Consider the following 24,758-nt stretch of genomic DNA (forward strand, 5'->3'; position numbering starts at 1 on the left):
TATACTTACCTTACCAACCCTTCCTCTGATTTGAGGGCCGTTCATGTAGAGCAGGGGTGTCAAACTCAAATACATAGTGGGCCAAAATTAAAAAATTGGACAAAGTCGAGGGCCAACCTTGATAATTATTTAAGCACGAATGCCGCCAACCTGGTACTGTCAGATCAGCATGCGCCATTCCTGGTACTGTCAGTGCTGCGCACTATGATAAATGACATGATATATTGCTATGCCATGATTAGTCTTCAACCCATGTAATAGCCAACCCCCCCAATATTGCCCCATGTAGTAGCCAACCAAACCAAAATTGCCCCACATATTAGCCAGCCCTCCCAATAGTGTTCAAATAGTAGCCAGCCCCCAATAGTCTCATATAGTAGCCAGCCCTCTCCAATAGTCTCATATAGTAGCCAGCCCTCCCCTATAGTCTCTTTTATAGTAGCCAACCCTCTCCAATAGTCTCATATAGTAGCCGGCCCTCCCCCATAGTCTCTTATATAGTAGCCAGCCCCTCCCCAATAGTCTCATATAGTAACCAGCCCTCCCGGTATTCTCATATAGTAGTCAGCCCCAGGGGTGGATTAACTTTACCATAAACCCCGGGCTGTTCACCCAGCCTGGGCCCCCCCAACCCACTGTAACTATGGCAGCATTAGCATGGTGTCCATAGTATAGGATAGATAATGTCATGTGTCCCTTATTTGTGCAAAATTGTGGTAAAAATGTAATGATTTTTTGCAAATCATGACAGAACTGTAGCCAGAAGACAATACACAACTGAATACACTACCGCCCGAAACTGACCTATTATAATCCACTACTGGTCAGCCCTTTCCCATAGTCTCTTATATAGTAGCCAGCCCTCCTTCATAGTCTCTTATACAGTAGCCAGTCCTCCCCAGTAGTCTCATATAGGGCTGGCCGTTATGGGCAAAAAATAAAATCTCGATTTTTAAAAAGAAACGTCGGACGAATCTTGATTTAAATCTCGATTTTTTTTTCTTTTTTGCTACATAAACAGAACATTTTTCTCCCTGCAGCGTCAGATACTATTTAAATGATATTTCAGTCGACAACCCCCCCCCCCCCCCCCCCCCCGTTACCCATGTAAGTAGTTTTCCCAAATATGTGGAGAGGAGAGAAGAGGGAAAGAGGTGGGGGCGCCTCCTGGTGCAATAAACGATGGCTAGAGTGATAAACACAGGGGAAAAAAAGTGTTGCACTCACCTAATAGAGTTGTGCTAGGTTATAGGCACAACTCCATATTGGACACATATAGTGGGACACCGCAGCTCCTGCCGGGGTACGTCCAAGGGAGTCGTACAATCAGAGGAAGAGATATACCAGCCGCAGCAGGCTTTAGGACCATGTGGGATCCCGGCTTAGATAGGGCGCAGATGTCCAGTAACCACAGATTGAAGCAGTTATTTCATGGAAGGGGTGTTTATTTAAGATCACGACGCGTTTCGGCCGCCAAGTATGAGGTGGCCTTTCTCAAGTGGTACCACTTGAGAAAGGCCACCTCATACTTGGCGGCCGAAACGCGTCGTGATCTTAAATAAACACCCCTTCCATGAAATAACTGCTTCAATCTGTGGTTACTGGACATCTGCGCCCTATCTAAGCCGGGATCCCACATGGTCCTAAAGCCTGCTGCGGCTGGTATATCTCTTTCCCAAATATGTGACACTCTTTGCCCCCATATAATGTAGGAGATCTTCTTTGTGCCTCCAAATAGGTAGGGTGTAGTAGTGGAGGTATAGTGGATAAGGGGTGTAATAGTACAGGTAAGGATAAGAGGTGTAGTAATAGTAGTAGTAATAATACAGATATAGATGAGGGGTGTAGAAGTGAAGGTATAGTGGATAAAGGGTGTAGTAGTACAGGTATAAATGAGGGGTGACTGAGGGGACACTGAAGGAGACTGGGGGGACACTGAATTGGACTGGGATGACTGAGGGGGAATAAGGTGACTGGCGGACACTTAGGGGGACTGGGGGGACACTTAGGGGGACTGGGGCAGCTGTAGGTGATTGGAGCAGGAGGGCACATACACCTCCTCCTCTCACCTCAACACACACACATGTTCCCCTCCCGGCCAGACATGGAGGTCCCCGGTCTCTGGAGGAGGTTGCAGGGACTACAGGAGAAGGTGAATACGTCGCTGCGGGTCCTGGAGCTGTACAGCGGGATCGGGGGTCTTCACTGAAACCCCCGATCCCGCTGTACAGCTCCAGGACCCGCAACAACATAATCACCTTCTCCTATAGTGCCTGCGGCCTCCTCCAAAAACCGGGGACCTCCATTTCTTGCCATAAGGGGAGCCGGATGCTTAGCGGAAGGGGCGGGGGCAGGTTAGCGGCGGCGCTGTTAAGTGGGTGTAGGCCACCGGCACCGCACCTCCCCTCTGCAGCCTGCCCACCCAACATCTTGCCTCCGCTCACCCCTCTCCAGCGTGCCTGTGTCGCACCCCACACCGCCCCTCTTTAGCTTGCACGCTGGCCCGAAACCGCAACCCCCCTTCCCCTCGCTCCTCTTCGGCTTCTCTGGACTGCCCGCGCGCGCCTGACAACGTGCAGCCCAAAATTAATTTTTGTCAAAATTGAATTCATGATTTTCACAAAAAATTTTATTGAAAAATGATAGTGACGAGAAAGGCCTGTCATATACTCATGGCATATTTAACCTTCTCAGCATTAGGATATGTTCTCACAACTGCAGTACCGGCCGGGATGATCTTTACAGAGACCGGCCGTCTTTTCAGAGACCGGGTCACGGAACGGCCGGTCTCGTACAAGGTCTGAACAGGGCCTTACACTTAAGAAGGTGATAGACAATTACAGTAGTCCAGTTCACACAACTTATTAATAGAAAAATATGGAGGATCATGTGTGTTATATAGACTATAGCTCAGGGGTCCCCAAACTTTTTACACAGAGTGCCAGTTCACTGTCCTTCAGACCATTGAAGGGTCAGACTATAAAAAAAATATGATCAAATCCCTAGGCACACTGCATATATCATAAATAGAGATGAGCGAACCTCGAGCATGCTGGAGTCCATCCGAACCCGAACTTTCGGCATTTGATTAGCGGTGGCTGCTGAAGTTGGATAAAGCCCTAAGGCTATGTGGAAAACATGGATATAGTCATTGGCTGTATCCATGTTTTCCAGACAACCTTAGAGCTTTATCCAACTTCAGTAGCCCCCGCTAATCAAATGCCGATCGTTCGGGTTCGGATGGACTCTAACCCGAACCCGGTTCGCTTATCTCTAATCATAAAACAAAACAGGAACAAATACAATATTTACAATAAAGAACAAGTAAATTGAAATCAACAAACTCACCAGTGTTTCACTGGGAACTATGGGCCTGCTTTTAGGTAATGAGATGGTCAATGTCCGGTTCCATATTTGTCACTGCTAGATGTAACAAGTGATGTAAGTGTGTATCAGTTAGTCTAGATCTGGTTGGAGATTTCAGATGTTTCATTCTGGAAAAATTCTGTTCACAGACATAAGTGCTGCCAAAGATGGTTGCCATTTTGAGTGCATTGTTCCTGAGATTAGGATTTGTCTCAGAGGGGAGAGAGCCATAGAAATGAAGCAAGCTGCTTGACTTGAATGCGTCCTTCAGAGAGCCATAATTCTGCAGTTCAGCCAGTTCCATTTGGTAAATTGTATTCACATTTTCAATGTCAATTGAAAATGGGTTTACGGAAAAGTTGTATGTCTTGTTCATAGAGATGAAGCTCTTTGAATCTTAATTGGAACTCCTTTTGCAAATTTTCTGTTTCTTTTGGGAATGGAATCAAGCGTTTTTCCGCTAACAGATTTTCAGTTAAGGGGAGATGGCAGAAATTTTCCTCCTTCACTTGTTTGATAAGGAGGCCTAATTTTACTTCAAATGCTTTAACATGTGATTGCATATCACAGATGAGCTTCCATTTTCCTTGAAGTTGCACATTGAAACTGTTGAGTAGCTCTGTTACATCTTTCAGTAAGGCGAGGTGCGATTTCCATTCTGCATCATTGACAGGCTTGGACTGGGCCACCGGGAAGCCGAGTATTTCCCCGGTGGGCCCCACCCCCCAGTCAGGGGACACAGGGCTGGAGACTGCAGCAATGTGGTCCCCACTCAAGCCCAGCCGGGGCCCCGTGCTTTTGGGGGGCCCACTCAGGGCCCCGTGCTCCTCGGGGGCCCACTCGGTCGCAGGGTTCCTTTTTAACTGGAAGTGATCGCAACAATCGAACACAATGTAGTGTTCTGATTGACAGCGCGAGAAGCCATAGGCTTCCCGACCTGCCAATCACTCTTGTGACCGCAAGCAGCGTTTTACTTGCGATCACAAGAGTGTCCCCCCCGTCCCGCCCGACGAGCAGCTCTGTTGAGTCCCGGCAGCGCCATCACTGACTTCAGTGTGCTCCGCGGCGGCTGGGACATCCGTTATGCGCGCCCTGTACCAGAAGTTCCAGCCGCTGCGTCACACACTGAGTTCAGTGGTGCGCGCTTGCCGGGACTCCACAACAGAGCTGCTCATCAGGTGGTGAAGAGAGAAGAAGATGAGACCAGCGACGGGGGAGCGTGTGGTTAGGTGACTTATGTGTTGTTGTTTTTTTTATCAGAGGGGGGAGGCTGAACAACATAAGGGGGCTATATGAGGAGGGGGGAGGCTGATCAACATAGGGGGCTATATGGGGAGGGAGGAGGGTGAACAACATAGGGGGCTATATGGGGAGGGGGGAGGCTGAACAACATAGGGGGCTATATGGGGAGGGGGGAGGCCGAACAACATAAGGGGGCTATATGGGGAGGCTGAACAACATAGGGGGCTATATGGGGAGGGGGAGGCTGAACAACATAAGGGGGCTATATGGGGAGGGGGGAGGCTGAACAACATAGGGGGCTATATGGGGAGGGGGAGGCTGAACAACATAAGGGGGCTATATGGGGAGTGGGGAGGCTGGTCAACATAAGGGGGCTATATGAGGAGGTAGGGGGGGAGCTGGACAACATAGGGGGCTATATGAGGAGGTGGGGGAGGCTGGACAACATAAGGGGGCTATATGAGGAGGGGGGGAGGCCTGAACAACATAAGGGGGCTATATGAGTGGGGGAAGCTGAACAACATAAGGGGGCTATATGAGAAGGAGGGAGGGAGGCTGGACAACATAAGGGGGCTATATGAGGGGGGGAGGCTGGACAACATAAGGGGGCTATATGAGGAGTGAGGGAGGCTGGACAACATAAGGGGGCTATATTAGGAGGGGGAGGCTGGATAACATATGGGGGCTATATGAGGAGGGGGAGGCTGGACAACATAAGGGGGCTATATGAGGAGGGGGGAGGCTGGACAACATAAGGGGGCTATATGGGGAGGGGGGAGCTGGGCTGAACAACATAAGGGGGCTATATGGGGAGGGGCAGCTGGGCTGAACAACATAAGGGCGCTATATGAGGAGGGGGCGAGCTGGACAACATAAGGGGCTATATGGGGAGGGGGTGAGCTGATCTGGACAACAGAAGGGGGCTATATGAGGAAGGAGGGGAGGATGGACAACATAAGGGGGCTATATGGGGAGGGAGGGGAGCTGGGCTGGACAACATAAGGGGGCTATATGGGGAGGGGGGGTGGACAACATAAGGGGGCGATATGGGGGGGATCTGGACAACATGAGGGGGCTATATGGGGGGGGCTGGACAACATAAAGGGGCTATATGGGGAGGGACGGGAGCTGGGATGGACAACATAAGGGGGCTATATGGGGAGGGGGGGGTGGACAACATAAGGGGGCTATATGAGGGGGATCTGGACAACATGAGGGGGCTATATGGGGGGGGCTGGACAACATAAAGGGGGCTATATGGGGGCCGGACAACATAAGGGGGCTATATGGGGGCTGGACAACATAAGGGGGCTATATAGGGGATGGACAGCACTGGGGGCTATATGAGGGATGGACAACACCGAGGGACATCTATAAGGGAGGCAGAGGGGTGCAATCTATAAGGTGTCTACACAGAGCAGGCATATACTATATGAGGAAGGGGAGGAGGCTGAACAACATAAGGGGGCTATATGGGGAGGGAGGGGAGCTGGGCTGGACAACATAAGGGGGCTATATGGGGAGGGGGGGTGGAAAACATAAGGGGGCTATATGGGGGGGGATCTGGACAACATGAGGGGGCTATATGGGGGGAGCTGGACAACATAAAGGGGCTATATGGGGGCCGGACAACATAAGGGGGCTATATGGGGGCTGGACAACATAAGGGGGCTATATAGGGGATGGACAGCACTGGGGGCTATATGAGGGATGGACAACACCGAGGGACATCTATAAGGGAGGCAGAGGGGTGCAATCTATAAGGTGTCTACACAGAGCAGGCATATACTATAAGGGATATATATATATTGTAAAGAGATGAGGATGGTGCCAGGGTGAGGAGCCTAATATTTCTTTTAGGCAGATTCTGTGGATTCGTGGCTCGGAGAAGTTCTCATAACGGCCCAGGGCAGATAGAGAAGAAAATGAAAAGGGAAGAACTACAATCGGAGAAGACGTCCCCTGTGAGTCACTTGATATAACTGCACTGTAATGTATATGGTGTACAGAGCCTGTGTAGAGCTGCATCCACCTCTATATGACAGAATGAGGTGATCTGTGCACAGTGAATATTATTCAGTATCAGCGGTGGTGTTAGTCAGTATGTGGTGGTGGTAGTCAGTATCAGCGGTGGTGTTAGTCAGTATGTGGTGGTGGTAGTCAGTATCAGCGATGGCGTTAGTCAGTATGTGGAGGTGTTATTCAGTAGCAGTGGTGGTTTTAGTCAGTATGTGGTGGTATTAGTCAGTTGCAGTGGTGGTGTTAATATGTGGTGGTGTTATTCAGTAGCAGCGGTGGTGTTAGTCAGTATGTGGTGGTAATATTTGTTACTTATCTGGTACTGTGTTTTATTGGATTTAGTAAACTGGATTTAGTCAGTAACAATATGGTGGTGATAGTTGTGGTGTGGCAGTATTATTTCCCCACTTGTAAACTGGTATTATTGGTCATAGTACACAGGATCCAGTTAGTAACAGTATGGCGGTAATATTTATGGTCATAATATTTTCCTCCTATATACTGGTATTATTGGTAATATCAGTCTTGGTATACTGTATTTGGTCAGTAATAGTATGGCGGTAATATGTGTGGGGATATTTGCTCTCTATATACTGGTGTTATTGGTGGCTGTATGATATATGTATCTAAGTATACAGCATTATCATGCAAAGAAAATTGTCCTATAGCCCGATTATGCGAGCCAATTATTGGTAACAAGCGCTCCCAGGAAGCCCCATGTAAAAGTGCCAGAGACCAGCTGACAAGAAAACGATCTTTTGTGCATCTGTAAAAATCATTGCTGATTAGGAATTGCAGCCCTACACTGCCCCATATCACGCCGTATAACTGGACCCTTATTAAAGGGGTAGTGCGGTATAAAGCAGTTATTCACTAACTAACACACATGTAATGTGTGTTAATTAGTGAATAAATGCTTTACACCGCACTACCCCTTTAATGGTACCATAGATAAGTATGGTGGCTGAAGGGTGGGCCCCAAGAATGATCTCCCCTGGTGGGCCCAACGCACTCCAGTCCGACACTGATCATTGAGCTCTGGTACTTCTTTGTTTTTGAAAGCATAAAAGCTGTTCTGTGGAAGTAAGTCATAGAAATGTCTCAGAACTCTCCCTCGACTCAGCAAACGGACTTCTGTGTGGTACACAGCATCTTCATGGGCGACATTTAGCTCAGACATAAATTTCTGAAATTGTCTGTGGTTTAGTGCATTAGCTCTAATGAAGTTAACACAAATTACCACAATTTTCATAACAGAGTCCCACTTGAGTTATTTACTACATAACGCTTGTTGGTGGATGAGGCAGTGTATGGCTATTGGATGAGAATGGTTACGTTTGTCCATTTCTTGGTTAATGCGAGCAATTACTCCTTTCTTAGACCCCACCATGCTAGGAGAACCATCAGTTGTCACACTGGCTAGTTTAGCCCAGTCCAGCTCCAAATCCTTCACTATTTGGGAAACCTTTTTATAGATATCCTCTCCTGTAGTTGTTCCTTTGATGCTTTGCAGTGCAGCAAGCTCTTCTGTGACTTCGAAATTCTCATTTATCCCACAAATAATAATTAGAGTTTGTGCAGAATCACGAACATCATTGCTCTCGTCAAGTGCCAAGTTAAAATAGGAAAGTTTTCTTGCGCAGTTTTGCAAATGCTAATGCAAGTTGTCTCCCATTTCTTCAATCCTTTGTGTAATTGTAGATCCTGAAAGACTAAGGGCCCTATTCAACCGGACGATTATCATTCGCATAATCGTTAACAATTATCGATCTCAAACTATCGCTATTGCGAAAGACCTGAAAACGTTCACTAATTTCCATGGAACGATAATCGTTACTTATGATCGTATTTGCGATCGTTTTTCTTCGTTATTGCGTTCGTATCTACTACAAACGACCGAACGACGTCTTATTCAATGCAAACAATTTGCGAACGTTTTGCGAACGAGCAACGATAAAAATAGGTCCAGGTCTTATAAAGCGATCAACAATTTCTTGTTCGGTCGTTAATCGTTAACTGCATTTCAACCGAACGATTATCTTTTAGATTCGAATGATTTAACGATAATCGTCCGGTGGAATAGGGCCCTAATTGTACTAAATAAATCTGCCTTTTCTGGACACATCTCTTTGGCAACAGAAAGAAGGCACTCCTTAAAGTGACTGTACCACCAGGCCCAGGCAGAAGCACTGGAGGCGGGCCGACCCACCCCCCAGTGGGAAGAAACCCCAGCCCCTCCATGATGTGACTCCATTACAATCAATGGAACCCTATCATAGAGGGGCGGGAATTTCCTTCCACTAAGGGTGGGTCGGCCCGCCTCCAGTGCTTCAGCCTGGGCCTGGTGGTACAGTCACTTTAACAAATTCGCCCTCCACGAAAGGTCTGCCAGTGCACGCTATTAGCTTGGCTACTTAAAAACTTGCTCGCAGTGATGAAATATTTAGCTGCTTCTGCTCCACAAAAGTATTTTGCTGAGTTGTCAATGTATTTTTCAGTTTTAATATTTTAGCTTTTCTCACATCACTGACCAAACAATCAGATTTATCTTTATGTTGAGTTTGATAGTGTCGCCGCAAATTGTATTCTTTGAACACAGACACTGAGTTCTGGCATATCAAACACACAGCTCTTTCCTTGTACTGCATGAAAAAGTAATCATAAGTCCACTGTTCTTTGAATATCCTACACTCCGAGTAAATTTTTCTCTTTTTTGACATCATTGTTTCCTAGGGATTACAAATTGCTATTAGTAAAATACCAATAGATAAAGATATCCCACTGGTGCGGTGCAGGAACCAACATGATTACAGAGTCGGTTCCTCCACCGCCTTTCCAGTTCACACTACCCTGTGCGAACCGCAGTGCGATCTGTAAACTCACGCAGGAATCTGATCGCATGGGTGAGAAGTCCCATGCAATCAGATTCCACGGCAGGAAAAAAAGAAGTCATAATGCGTCACGAACCTCAGTGGGCCCCTATGTGGAGCAAATTATGTGGTGTCATTATTAGGAGGTCTCAGCATAGACGGGGGAGATGAGAGATCAAGGGCCTCTTCTGAGACCCCCTAACAATCCGGGACTGGGTGGCAGCAGGCTGGTGTTATTAGGCTGGTAACGGCCAAAATAAATGGCCCTTGCCACACTGATAGTATCAGGCTTCTGTTTAGTTTTGTGTCTGGCTGGTTATGAAAAGTAGGGGGGACCCCATGCATTGGTTTAATAAATAAATAAATAATTTAAAAAAAATAATGTGTGGGTTCCCCCCTATTTTCCATTACCAGCCAGATACAAAACTAAGCAGCAGCAGCCTGACATTATTAGGCTTGCAAAGGCTGCTTTGTTTTGTGTCTGGTTGGCTATGGGAAATAGTGGGGACCCCGCACATTAGTTTAATAAATAAATGAATAATTAAAAAAAGTGTGGGGTCCCCCCTATTTTCTATAACCAGCCAGATACAAAACTAAGTAGCAGCAGCCTGACATTATTAAGGGGTACTCCAGTGGAGGGGAACTTTTTTACTGGGACCGGGGAGGAGGTGGCCGAGGAAAAAGTTCCAGCGGCGGGTCCTACATCGCGGCAATCCGGTGCCCGGCCGCTTCCGGGTGTCTGGCGCGGGCACGAGACGTGACGTCTCAGGTCCGCTCAGCCACTCAGTGAAGGAGGCGGGATCCGTTTCACCTGAGACCTGAGACGTCACATTTTGGGCCCGCGTCAGACACCCGGAAGCGGCCGGAAACCGGGCATCGGAGCGCCGCGATGTGGGACCCGCCACTGTAACCGGGGAGGTGAGTGGACGTCTTTTTCCTCGCCCACCTCCTCCCCGGTCCCAGTAAAAAAGTGCCCTAGTGTCTAGTGGGGGAAATCGTCCCCCGCGCGATTCGATCACGGAGGGGCGATCCCTTCTGCTTACCCGGGCCGAGCCTCAACGTCTGTATGACGCTCGGCAATAGATTGCTTCTGGCTGCAGCAGCCCTAAGCAATCTAACACTGATCTTATTGATCAGTGTATTGTTAGTACACTGCAGTGATCGCTAGGAGAGATCACTGCAGTAATAATAAAAGTCCCCCAGGGGGACTAAAAGGTAAAGTTAAACAAAAAAAAAAAAAAAAGATTTTTTTTTTCCCATCAGTAAGAAATACGCTCCCCTTATAAAAGTCTGAATCACCCTTTTCATATTTTATATATAAATAGATAAATAAACATACATATTTGGTATCGCCGCGTGTGTAATCACCTAAACTATTAAATTATCACATTACTGATCTCGCACGGTATACGGCGTAAGCGTAAAAACGCGCCAAAGTGCAAAATTGCTGATTTTTGGTCACATCAAATCCAGAAAATTGGAATAAAAAGTGATCAAAAAGTCCCATATGTGCAATCAAGGTACTGATAGAAACTACATATCATGGCGCAAGAAATGACAGCCCCATAGACCAAAAAATAAAAGTGTTATAAGGATGGGAATAGAGCAATTTGAAGAACTTTTTTTTTAAAAAGATTTTAATTTTTTAAAAGCCATCAAATAAAATAAAAGTTGTACAAGTTACATATAGTTGTAATCGTACCGATTTAAGAAACATAAATAACGTGTATGTCTTACTATGGGGCAAACGGTGTCAACACAACGCCCCCTTCCCAAATAAAAAAAATTTGCCCTTATTTTCAGTTTCACTGCACAAACAATTTTTTCCGGTTGTGCAGCATATTTTATGGAAAAATGAAATCAGTCAATGCAATGTACAATTAGTGTCACAAATAATAAGGGCTCATATGGGTCTGTAGGTGAAATAATGCAAGTGCTATGGTTTTTTAAACACAAGGAGGAGAAAATCAGAGAGCAAAAACGAAAATTGGCACCGTCCTTAAAGGGTTAAAGGGGTATTCCGGGAAAACTTGACTTTTCCCCTATCCACAGGATACCCCTTTAAGTATGTCCCTGAGTTATTGCTCAGTGCACAACTCCACCACTTGTAGAGTCTGGCTCCTCCCACCCATGTAATTGATTACACGGACATCACCACAGGTCCTTCGGCCAACACTCCCCAGGGGATGCGGTCCTACAGCAGCCCAGGTGTCCTGTCTCTCTTCTCTATCAGAGTCCTGGCAGGGAGGAGCAGGAGTCAGGACAGAGCTGTTAGTTAGCAGCAGGATGGTGAGAGGGCACTCAGCTGCTGCATCCACAGGTGAGCGAGGGCATTCCCAGCTAGAGAAAGGTGTGGTCTGCTGGGAGAGGAGGGGCGGCAGACAGTCGCAGCAATGGCTCAGCATCCTAGGTGAGGAGCCGTCTCCCTTTCTGACAACAGGGGGCGCCGCCTGAGGTCCCAACTTCAAGTGGCCTCATGGATGAAGTGCCACTGGCTGTATTTATTATCCTGTAGAGTAATATCCCTGTCACTTATACTCAGTTCTCCCCATTTCTCTTAATTCCCCCCAGTCATGTTCACTATGGTACATTGACGTGTATTACACCTTACTACATGTAACGCCTGGAGTAGTGGATCCACTGGACCGGCACCAGCGATGGCACAAACCTCACCAGGGAGCGGAGTCTAAGGGGCCGCTGGTTTTCACCAGAGCCCGCCGCAAGGCGGGATGGACTTGCTGCGGCAGGCGACCCCCAGGTCGCTACCCCTGGCTTGGTTGCTGGTGACGGCAGGCGAGGCGTGGCAGGAGATGGCACAGGCAATGGTCTGCAGATGAGAGAGCACGTGACAGGCTGGACACGGGAACAGGTGGAGTGACAGGGGAACAGGAACCAGGAACAGGGACTAGGGACCAGGTAACGGATAGGACTCAGGAACAGGGACTTGGGACCAGGTAACGGATAGGACTCAGGAACAACAGGGGGCTGGGCCAACGCTATGGGAAGCATGTAGAGGCTCCAACCCAGGGGACAGGGCATGCTGGGATTTATAGGGGAGTGATTAGGTGCAACTACCAATTAGGAGCGCACTGCCCCTTTAAATCTGAGACAGCCGGCGCGCGCGCGCCCTAGGAGGCGGGGGACGCGCGCGCCGGCCGGCACAGCGGGAGACAGGAGCGTGGAGAGGTGAGGCGCCCCCCGGGGCCGAGGTGATAGCAGCGCCGGGTCCCCGACTATGGACACCGGCTGCTGCATGGGGCAGGAAGCGGTCGCGGCGGCGGCCCGGAACGCGGGACGCCGCCGCGGCTGTGACAGTACCCCCCCCCTTTGGCCTCCCCCTCTTTCTTGCCTGCAGATGGCACAGGAAGCCACAAAGTCTTTGACATCTTGAAACAGACTGGGCCACCAGTAGTGGCGAGAGATCCGTTGGCCGGTCTTACGGACTCCAGGGTGCCCGGCCTCCAACGAGGAATGACCCCACTTCAAAATACCTCTTCGAAGCGCAGGGTGAACATGAGTCTTTCCGGGGGGTACTCTCCGAAGCGAGGAGGTGACGACTGGTGCTAGGCGATCAGGCGGTAAAACATGGCAGGGGACTGTGGGTCTGTGGACGAGGACCTTCTGTAAGTTCTCCCGGTGGTGAGAGGACACGACCTTAGTCTTGGGTACGGAGAGAGGGTACACCTCGGCAGAGAAGGCATCCGCCGAGTCTTGGTCTTCTGCCGGTAGGTCGGGTAGAGGCTTGGCTGGGACAGGAAACGACATAGTACACTTGGTCTGAGGTGACCTGAGACACTGGTTGGAACAGTCCTGACCCCAACTGAGAATCTCCCCGGTTCTCCAGTCCAGTTGAGGGGCATGTTCTTGCAGCCACGGGAGTCCCAGGAGGACCGCGGGGGAAGAATGGGGCAGGACGTAGAAGGATATCTCTTCTTGATGTAAAGGACCCACCTGGAGGACTAAAGGTGCGGTCTGGTAGTACACACGGTCGGTAAGAATTTCGCCTGTGACCGAGGAGATAGTCAGGGGCCTGGCTAGTCGGGTCACGGGTAGCCGCCATCTTTGGACCAATGTTGCCGCAATAAAACTGCCTGCTGACCCAGAATCGAGGAAGGCAGTAGTCTGATGATTTTGTCCTGAGGGAGTCCGGATGGAAACTGGCATAGACAGACTTGGAATGGTGGCATTCACACCTAGGGACACCTGTCCCACCGGACCTAGGTGCGAGCATTTTCCGGATGTTTGGGGACGTAGGAGACATCCCAGCCGGAAGTGATCGGAACCACCGCAATAGAGACAGAGATTCTGCTCCAGGCGCCGGATTCTTTCATCAGGCGTCAGGTGAGCCCGTTCCACCTGCATAGGAATCTCAGGAGAGGGTTGGGACATCGAAAGGTCAGGATTCTGGAAAACCGGCGCCAGCTGGGGAAGGCGACGGGAACGGGTTAGTAAATGTTCATGCCGAACCTCCTCCTCCCTCTCCGAAAAACGAGTATCAACTCGGGTGGCCAGTAGAATGAGTTCGTTCAGGGAGGTAGGCAGGTCTCGGGCAGCGAGCACGTCTCTCACTCGACTAGACAGGCCCTTCTTGAAGGTGGCCAATAGGGCGGCCTCGTTCCAGTCCAATTCAGCTGCCAGGGTGCGGAACTGGATGGCGTAGTCACCAACAGAGGAGCTGCCTTGAGAAAGGTTGAGGAGAGCAGTCTCGGCTGAAGAAGCACGGGCAGGTTCCTCAAAGACGGAGCGAAACTCGAATAGGAAGGCCCGGAGATTGGCAGCAACTTGGATCATCACGGTCCCACAGTGGCGTGGCCCAGGCCAGGGCTCTACCTTCTAATAGGCTGATGATGAAAGCCACTTTAGAGCGCTCGGTGGAAAACTGACTACTCAAAAGTTCAATGTGCATGGTGCACTGAGTCAAGAATCCTCTGCACAACTTAGAGTCCCCAGAGTACTTGCTTGGGAGGGCCAGTCGGAGTGAAGAAGAAGCGTCAGGAGGTGGTGTGCGCTGGGCAGTAGTCTGCTGCTGTAAGGCGGCAGTGAGTTGCTGGATCTGCTGTGACTGTTTCTGGATTTGTTGCGCCTGCTGAGTGACCACTCTGGCGACGTCACGGAGATCGGGCACCTCGCCGGGATCCATGGTTGGAGCCTACTGTAACGCCTGGAGTAGTGGATCCACTGGACCGGCACCAGCGATGGCACAAACCTCACCAGGGAGCGGAGTCTAAGGGGCCGCTGGTTTTCACCAGAGCCCGCCGCAAGGCGGGATGGACTTGCTGCGGCAGGCGACCCCCAGGTCGCTACCCCTGGCTTGGTTGCTGGTGACGGCAGGCGAGGCGTGGCAGGAGATGGCACAGGCAATGGTCTGCAGATGAGAGAGCACGTGACAGGCTGGACACGGGAACAGGTGGAGTGACAGGGGAACAGGAACCAGGAACAGGGACTAGGGACCAGGTAACGGATAGGACTCAGGAACAGGGACTTGGGACCAGGTAACGGATAGGACTCAGGCACAACAGGGGGCTGGGCCAACGCTATGGGAAGCATGTAGAGGCTCCAACCCAGGGGACAGGGCATGCTGGGATTTATAGGGGAGTGATTAGGTGCAACTACCAATTAGGAGCGCACTGCCCCTTTAAATCTGAGACAGCCGGCGCGCGCGCGCGCCCTAGGAGGCGGGGACGCGCGCGCCGGCCGGCACAGCGGGAGACAGGAGCGTGGAGAGGTGAGGCGCCCCCCGGGGCCGAGGTGATAGCAGCGCCGGGTCCCCGACTATGGACACCGGCTGCTGCATGGGGCAGGAAGCGGTCGCGGCGGCGGCCCGGAACGCGGGACGCCGCCGCGGCTGTGACACTACACCACAGTTTGGTTTCATTGTTCACTGTGCGGCGTTATGGTTATGGGAGTCATACTTCCATCCATTTTATTGCTTCTTGCTCCCAGGAATGCTGATTTTCAGTACCCCGCCTCCTGCCCTTTGTGTCGCCCACTTACAAAATGGCCGACGGCGCTGTGCACTCCCATATGCATGGGCTGGCCGTATCTATGTAAATGCCATAAAAAGGCTTTGTTCCTGCCTATGTTGGAGGATGCTCGGTGCCACTAATCAGCAGGGCCTGAGAGGACATTAAAGGCTGCAGGCAGTGTGGATTGCTGCCGGCTCCTTTTGTCCTCTCAAATCCTGCCACCTAAATGGAAAGCTGAGGGACCCCATTAAGCTGAATAGCATGTGTTGGGGATCCAATGTTTAATTGACCTTCCTGCTGAGTTTTTGTGCAGTGAACGGAGCCTGTGAGGGAGGCAGATGTGTATGAAGGGCAGATGGCAGCAGCCATTTTCCTATTGCATCAACTTAGCTGATAAAATCTCCAGTGACAGTTAAGGGTGCTCAGTGGTGGCAGTGGCAGGGTGTCAGCGCTCGGGGCTGACAGGGAAGGGTTCAATTCCCAGTACCCACAATTTTTTTTTTTTTTCACCCCTTCCTTTACATTTTAGGCTTATTGGATCTCCACTATTATCTTACCACTTTGGCGAACCAGAACACACTATATACAGCTTTGCCTTCATCCCTCCTTGCTCATCATCTACAACTTGGTGCCTACTTATATACTGGCACTCAAGAAGCCATTGCCTGTGAAACATACCTCCTTTATGGTCGGGGTTCTCCTTCTAGTCTTTTTCATTTCATTTCTTTACATTTAGGTATTCTTGAGTATTCTTTGGATATTGTAGGTTTTTCTTGTATGTGCCATCTATTTACCAGTGGGGTATACCCAATATAGATATCAGTGGCTTATCCTTATTTTCTCAATAGAATCACAAGGATTGAACCTTTATGCCTATAGTATTGTATACTATGTAGTCATATCTTTTCACTCTCGCTGAGATTTTCATGGATTAGGCAGCAATGAGGATGTTCCCTTACCTGTTTGCCTATCAGCTTTGGCTTATATATATGTACTTACCTTACCAACCCTTCCTCTGATTTGAGGGCCGTTCATGTAGAGCAGGGGTGTCAAGCTCACATACATAATGGGCCAAAAAAAAAAAAGGACAAAGTGGAGGGCCAACCTTGATAATTATTTAAGCAGGAATGCCGCCAACCTAGTACTGTCAGATCAGCATGCGCCATTCCTGGTACTGTCAGTGCTGAGAACTATGATAAATGACATGATATATTGCTATGCCATGATTAATCTTCAACCCTGGTAATATCCAACCCCCCCCCCCCCCCAATATTGCCCCATGTAGTAGCCAACAACTATACTGCTTTTTCAGTGTAACAAAAAACCCCACCCCCATTCCCCATGTAAGTAGTTTTCCCAAATATGTGGCACTCTGTGCCCCCATATAATATAGGAGATCTTGTTTGTGCCTCCAAATAGGTAGGGTGTAGTAGTGGAGGTATAGTGGATAAGGGGTGTAGTAGTACACGTAAGGATGAGGGGTGTTGTAATAATAGTAGTAATAATACAGGTATAGATGAGGGGTGTAGTAGTAGTTCAGGTATATATGAGGGGAGTGGTAGTGAAGATAAAGTGGATAAAGGGTGTAGTAGTACAGGTATAGATAAGGGGTGACTGGGGGGACGCTAAAGGCAACTGGGGTAACTGAGGGGGATAAGGTGACTGGGGGGACACTGAGGGGGACTTGGGCAGCTGGGGGTGATTGGAGCAGCAGGGCACATACACCTTCTCCTCTCACCTCCACACACACGTTTCCCTCCCAGCCAGACATGGAGGCCCCCGGTCTCTGGAGGAGGCCGCAGGGACTACAGGAGTAGGCGATCATGTTGCTGCGGGTCCTGGAGCTGTACAGTGGGATCGGGGGTCTACACTGAAATCCTGCTGTACCGCTCAAGGACCCGCAGCGAAGTGATCACCTTCTCCTGTGGTCCCTGCGGCCGCCTTCAAAAACTGGTAACCTCCATGTCTGGCCGGAAGGGGAGCCGGACACTCAGCGGAAGGGGCGGGGGCAGGTCAGCGGTGGCGCTCTTATATTGGCTGTAGGCCGCCGGCACCGCACCTCCCCTCCGCAGCCTGCCCACCCAACATCTTGACTCCGCCCACCCCTCTCCAGCGTGCCTGTGTCGCGCCCCACACCGCCCCTCTGCGGCTTGCCCGCCGGCCCGACACCGCAACCCCCCTATCCCCCGCTCCCCTCCGGCTTCTCTGGACTGCCCATGAGCGCCTCACAACGTGCAGCCCGAAATTAATTTTTGTGAAAATTTAATTCACGGTTTTTACAAAAAATCAAATCGATTTCAACGTTCTGGGCGAATAAATCGATTTAATTCGATTAATCGTCAGCCCTAGTCTCATATAATAGACAGCTCTCCCCTATTGTCTCTTTTATAGTAGACAGCCCTCCCCCATTGTCTCTTTATATAGTAGACAGCCCTCCCCAGTAGTCTCATATAGTAGACAGCCCTCCCCTATTGTATCTTATATTGTAGCCATGGCGGTCCAGATGTAATTCAAACTCTGAATTGCCTGGTGGGCCAAAAATAATGCCACAATGGGCCAGAGTTTGACATGACTTATATAGAGGGATGCCAACTTTTTTGTTCTATTGTTCACAGGCTCCATTTCTTGGTTAATGCGAGCAATTACTCCTTTCTTAGACCCCACCATGCTAGGAGCACCATCAGTTGTCACACTGGCTAGTTTAGCCCAGTCCAGCTCCAAATCCTTCACAGTTTGGGAAACCTTTTCATAGATATCCTCTCCTGTAGTTGTTCCTTTGATGCTTTGCAGTGCAGCAAGCTCTTCTGTGACTTCGAAATTCTCATTTATCCCAAAAATAATAATTAGAAGTTCAGAATCCTGTGCAGAATCACGAACATCATTGCTCTCATCAAGTGCCAAGGAAAAATAGGAAAGTTTTCTTGCTCAATTTTGCAAATGCTAATGCAAGTTGTCTCCCATTTCTTCAATCCTTTGTGTAATTGTAGATCCTGAAAGACTAACTGTACTAAATAAATCTGCCTTTTCTGGACACATCTCTTTGGCAACAGAAAGAAGGCACTCCTTTACAAATTCGCCCTCCACAAAAGGTCTGCCAGTGCACGCTATTAGCTTGGCTACTTGAAAACTTGCTCGCAGTGATGAAATATTTAGCTGCTTCCGCTTCACAAAAGTATTTTGCTGAGTTGTCAATGTATTTTTCAGTTTTAATATTTTATCTTTTCTCACATCACTGACCAAACAATCATATTTATCTTTATTTTGAGTTTGATAGTGTCGCCGCAAATTGTATTCTTTGAACACAGACACTGAGTTCTGGCATATCAAACACACAGCTTTTTCCTTGTACTGCATGAAAAAGTAATCATAAGTCCACTGTTCTTTGAATATCCTACACTCCGAGTAAATTTTTCTCTTTTTTGACATCATTGTTTCCTAGGGATTACAAATTGCTATTAGTAAAATACCAATAGATAAAGATATCACACTGGTGCGATGCAGGAACCAGCACAATGACAGAGTCGGTTCCTCCACCGCCTTTCCAGTTCACACTACCCTGTGCGAACCGCAGTGCGATCTGTAACAGGATCTCACACAGGAATCTGATCGCATGGGTGAGAAGTCCCATGCAATCAGATTCCACGGCAGGAAAAAAAGAAGTCATGATGCGTCCTGTGCTTCTCTCCAGGGCTGGCTCCAGGTTTTTGTGGGCCCTTGGGCAACAGAACCTCAGTGGGCCCCTATGTGGAGCAAATTATGTGGTGTCATTATTAGGGGGTCTCAGCAGAGACGGGGGAGATGAGAGATCAAGGGCCTCTGCTGAGACCCCCTAATAGTGACAGTAGATTACCAGTGAAATTGTCATTAATTGTTTTATTTTAACTTTACAGGTTGAAATAAAGACTGGACTACTATGGAAAGAAGAGGATTGCTTTTTTATATATTAAAAGGGTCAATCTCAATAAAGAGATTTATTTCATTAAAGATCCTTTTAAAGTTGTGTTTTTTCTCCTTACTTACATTTGACTTAGTAGTGGAAGCTGTCTAACAGATGGCCTCCATTACTAACTGGGCTTAGTGTTAGCCAGTAGAACCGCTAACACTAACCCCCCACTTATTACCCCGGTTCCCACCGCCACCAGGGGTACCGGGAAGAGCCAGATACCGTCAGACTTGGAGTGTCAGAAAATGATAATCCGGGACTGGGCGGCTGCAGACTGGTGTTTTTAGGCTGGCAACGGCCAAAATAAATGGCACTTGCCGCACTGATAGTATCAGGCTTCTGCTTAGTTTTGTGTCTGGCTGGCTATGAAAAATAGGGGGGACCCCATGCATTGGTTTAATAAATAAATAATTAATAATAATATTTAATTAATTGTGGGGTTCCCCTATTTTCCATAACCAGCCAGATACAAAACTAAGCAGCAGCCTGACATTATTAGGCTTGCAAGGGCTGCTTTGTTTTGTGTCTGGTTGGCTATGGAAAATAGTGGGGACCCCACACATTAGTTTAATAAATAAATGAATAATTTAAAAAAATGTGTCGGGTCCCCCTATTTTCCATAACCAGCCAGATACAAAACTAAGCAGCAGCCTGACACTATCAGGGTGGCAAGGGCCATTTATTTTGGCCGTTGCCAGCCTAATAACACCAGCCTGCTGCCGCCCAGTCCCGGATTATCATTTTCTGACACTCCAGGTTTGACGGTATCTGGCTCTTCCCGGTACCCCTGGTGGCGGTGGGTACCGGGGTAATAAGTGGGGGGTTAGTGTTAGCAGTTCTACTGGCTAAGACTAAGCCTGGAATAGTTATGGACGCCATCTGTTAGACAGCTTCTACTACTAAGCCAAATAGAAGTAAGGAAAAACACAACTTTAAAAGGATCTTTATTGAAATAAAACTCCCCAGAAATCCCTCATTGACCCTTTTATTAAATAAAAAAGCGATCCTCTTCTTTCCGTAGTAGTCCAGTCTTTATTTCAACCTGTTAAGTAAAAATAAATTAATGACAATTTCACCGGTAGTGTACTGTCACTATTAGGGGTTCTCAGCAGAGGCTCTCACCAGCCTGTGCTTAGACCCGCTATTAATGACAGTAGAGAAAAAACCCACCTACCCTCTCCAAACTAAACGCATCCCTCACCCACTCAACCAGCCCCCCTCACTACCCCCTCAACCAGACCCACCACCCACTCCTCCATCCCCCGAATACTCACCTCACCTGCAGCTAGGTTGCTTGGTGGAGATTTGTGCACGTCCCGCTGCGGCAGGCCGAAACAAGTGACGTCACGCAGCGGGACGTGCGTGAGGAACGTAACTGGCACTTGCCAGGAAGAGAGGATCTGCTGTCAGCATCCCGGGGATGGTGATGGTGGCAGCGGATGCAGGGTAGGGTCCGGCGGCGGGGGAGTTATGCTGCAGCGCGGTCTGGAAGGGGGAGCTCTGTTATTGGTGGTCAGTGAGAGGAGTCCTCTTACTGACCACCAATGAAACAGTTGTCCCTTCCGGAAGCGCGTCAGGGGCCGGACAAATGGCCTCGGGGGCCGTAGTTTGGGGACCCCTGCTATAGCTGGTATAAGGAAATGCTCTGCACAGCAACTCCAATCTAGTTGTCCCACTGCTGAACCGACTAGAATGGAGTTGACAGAGTGAAACCTCCCGAGCAGACCAATTCTTTGAGAAGTTTCACCCCTCCCTTCCAGACTGATTTTTTTTGTGACTGATTTTTTACCACTATTTCCTATAGACAGTGCCTCTCTTTGAGAAGATCACTCCCTGGTCCAACCAAAGACCACTTTTTTGTGCAGATCCCCATAAAAAGACCAAAAGTAGAACTTATATGTTAAAATTGCTACCCGACAGCGCTGACAAGGCCATGATGAAAGAGGAGGGAGCACACGAGCAGGACAAGAGAGGGTGGAGGACGGAAGGAGGAGGCATGGCTGGGCTGGGAGGAGAAAGAAAGGTGTATGGAGCCTATACCAGTGATGTAATATGATGGTGTATAGAGCTGATACCAGTAAAGTAATAGGATGGTGTATGGAGCTGATACCAGTGATGTAATAGAATGGTTTACAGAGCTGATACCAGTGATGTAATAGAATAGTATAAAGAACTGATACCAGTAATGTAATACAATGGTGTATATAGCTGATACCAGTGATGGAATAGAATGGTTTACAGAAATGATACCAGTAATGTAATAGAATAGTATAAAGAGCTGATACCAGTGATGAAATAGAATGGTTTATAAAGCTGATACCAGTTATGGAACAGAATGGTGTATAGAACCTGATACAAGAGATTTAATAGAATGGTGTATAGAGCTGATACCATTGATGGAATAGAATGGTATACAAAGCTGATACCAGTGATGGAATACAATGGTGTACAGAGCCAATACCGGTGATTGAATAGATTGGTGTATAGATCCTGATACCAGTTATGGAATACAGTGGTGTACAGAGCTGATACTAGCACAGATACTGTATTTATATTATACTTTACTCGGCTCCAAGAATAGTTTTAGGGATGGGCAATGATTTCCATATGTAGGGATATACTAAAAAGTTCCTAATACAGTACTTTTTGCTGCATGAATGCTGTCTCATGAAACACATGATAAAATACAACATTGTGTGCTCTTTCATCATTATTTATGTGTACATGTATGCTGTACATGTTCCTGCTATAATTAGGGGGGAGATTTATCAAACTGGTGTAAAGTTGAATTGTCTTAGTTGCCCCAACCAATCAGATTCCACCTTTCATTTTTAAAAGAATCTGTGAGGAATGAAAAGTGAAATCTGATTGGTTGCTAGACAATGCTCGGGTCACGGAACGGCCGGTCTCTTCCCGGGTCATCACTGCAGTACCGGCCGGATAATCTTTTTGCCGCAGGGTTCTGATGCGGGCGCATTAGCGCCCGTCCACCCACATCAGAACCTCCCATAGCACTGAACTGACAGGGTTTCCTGCGGCCACAATTTATTGAATTGCGGCCGAAGAAAACTGACATGTTAGTTATTTGCGGTGCCGCACGGGATCCCGGCCGGAGCGTATATGATGTGTATACGCTCCGGCCGGGATCCCATAGCAGAATAGGCTATGTTCACAGGCGCATAAAGTACGGCCGTTGTTGCCGATGGCAACAACAGCCGTACTTTTCTGTAGTGTGAACATAGCCTAATTCTGCATTTTCTATACTATGTTCTTTGACAAGACCACCCCCCAAAATTGTGCAAAATTGGGTGGTCAGCTATTAGAGTTTTCACTGTATATGGAAATTTGTGTGATTATACAGACTGTTGTTATTTTAAGGAAGTCCTCCATACAGCAATTCCAATTTCGCTGTCAGAAGTATGTTTAACCCTTTGAGGACCAGGCCCAAAATGACCCAGTGGACCGCGCAAATTTTGTTCTTTGCGCTTTCGTTTTTTCCTCCTCTCCTTCTAAGAGCTCTAGCACTTTCAGTTTTCTATCTACAATGCCATGTAAGGGCTTGTTTTTTACAGGAATAGTTGTACTTTGTAATGGCGTCTTTCATTTTACCATAACATGTATGACGGAATCCCAAATATATTATTTATAAAGATATAAATAGGTGAAATCGTAAAAAAGAATGCAATATGGTAACGTTTGGGGGATTCCTGTGTCTACGTAATGCACTATATGGTAAAAGCGACATGATACCATTATTCCATAGGTCAGTCCGAACACAACCATATGCAGGTTTACACAGATTTTCTAATGTTATATATATATTTTTTTATGAAATCCTTTTTTTTGTTCACTGTGCGGCGTTATGGTTATGGGAGTCATACTTCCATCCATTTTATTGCTTCTTGCTCCCAGGAATGCTGATTTTCAGTACCCCCGCCTCCTGCCCTTTGTGTCGCCTACTTACAAAATGGCCGACGGCGCTGTGCACTCCCATATGCATGGGCTGGCCGTATCTATGTAAATGCCATAAAAAGGCTTTGTTCCTGCCTATATTAGAGGATGCTCGGTGCCACTAAACAGCAGGGCCTGAGAGGACATTAAAGGCTGCAGGCAGTGTGGATTGCTGCCGGCTCCTTTTGTCCGCTCAAATCCTGCCACCTAAATGGAAAGCAGCCAGGAAGCTGAGGGACCCCATTAAGCTGAATAGCATGTGTTGGGGTCCAATGTTTAATTGACCTTCCTGCTGAGTTTTTGTGCAGTGAACGGAGCCTGTGAGGGAGGCAGATGTGTATGAAGGGCAGATGGCAGAAGCCATTTTCCTATTGCATCAACTTAGCTGATAAAATCTCCAGTGACAGTTAAGGGTGCTCAGTGGTGGCAGTGGCAGGGTGTCGGCGCTCGGGGCTGACAGGGAAGGGTTCAATTCCCAGTACCCACAATTTTTTTTTTTCACCCCTTCCTTTACATTTTAGGCTTATTGGATCTCTACTATTATCTTACCACTTTGGCGAACCAGAACACACTATATACAGCTTTGCCTTCATCCCTCCATGCTCATCATCTACAACTTGGTGCCTACTTATATACTGGCCCTCAAGAAGCCGTTTCCTGTGAAACATACCTCCTTTATGGCGGGGTTCCTCTTCTAGTCTTTTTCATTTCATTTCTTTACATGTAGGTATTCTTGAGTATTCTTTGGATATTGTAGGTTTTTCTTGCATGTGCCATCTATTTACCTTTATGCCTATAGTATTGTATACTATGTAGTCACATCTTTTCACTCTCGCTGAGGTTTTCATGGATTAGGCAGCAATGAGAATGTTTCCTTACCTGTTTGCCTATCAGCTTTGACTTATATATTTATACTTACCTTACCAACCCTTCCTCTGATTTCAGGGCTGTTCATGTAGAGCAGGGGTATCAAACTCAAATACATAGTGGGCCAAAATTGAAAAATTGGACAAATTCGAGGGCCAACCGTGATTATTTAAGCACGAATGCCGCCTTCCTGGTACTGTCAGATCAGCATGCGCCATTCCTGGTACTGTCAGTGCTGCGCACTATGATAAATGACATGATATATTGCTATGCCATGATTAACCTTCAACCCATGTAATAGCCAACCCCCCCAATATTGCCCCATGTAGTAGCCAACCAAACCAAAATTGCCCCATATATTAGCCAGCCCTCCCAATAGTGTTCAAATAGTAGCCAGCCCCCAATAGTCTCATATAGTAGCCAGCCCTTCCCCATAGTCTCTTTATAGTAGCCAGCCCTCCCCCATAGTCTCTTTTATAGTAGCCAACCCTCTCCAATAGTCTCATATAGTAGCCAGCCCCTCCCCAATAGTCT

General features: G+C 48.1%; 1 protein-coding gene across 1 annotated transcript; it reads right to left on the reverse strand.

The window, feature by feature from the left end:
* Positions 1 to 3,698: 3,698 nt before the first annotated feature.
* On the reverse strand, positions 3,699 to 18,892 carry LOC138781146 (general transcription factor II-I repeat domain-containing protein 2-like). The gene is made up of 4 exons (XM_069956771.1): positions 18,467 to 18,892; positions 18,057 to 18,322; positions 7,640 to 7,844; positions 3,699 to 4,229 (listed from the first exon to the last, which is right to left on the reverse strand). The coding sequence occupies exons 1-4, from the start codon at positions 18,890 to 18,892 to the stop codon at positions 3,699 to 3,701; spliced, it is 1,428 nt and encodes a 475-aa protein (XP_069812872.1).
* Positions 18,893 to 24,758: the final 5,866 nt, after the last annotated feature.

The sequence above is a fragment of the Dendropsophus ebraccatus genome, unplaced genomic scaffold (assembly GCF_027789765.1).
Source record: "Dendropsophus ebraccatus isolate aDenEbr1 unplaced genomic scaffold, aDenEbr1.pat pat_scaffold_943_ctg1, whole genome shotgun sequence".
NCBI lineage: Eukaryota > Metazoa > Chordata > Amphibia > Anura > Hylidae > Dendropsophus > Dendropsophus ebraccatus.

Coding starts and splice junctions, on each gene's coding strand:
- LOC138781146 (XM_069956771.1), bottom strand. CDS start 18,892: ATGATGTCAAAAAAGAGAAAAATTTACTCGGAGTGTAGGATATTCAAA. Junction 18,323..18,466: donor AGGCAGATTTATTTAGTACA/GTTAGTCTTTCA, acceptor GATTCTGCACAG/GATTCTGAACTTCTAATTAT. Junction 4,230..7,639: donor ATGATCAGTGTCGGACTGGA/GTGCGTTGGGCC, acceptor GATCACTTCCAG/TTAAAAAGGAACCCTGCGAC.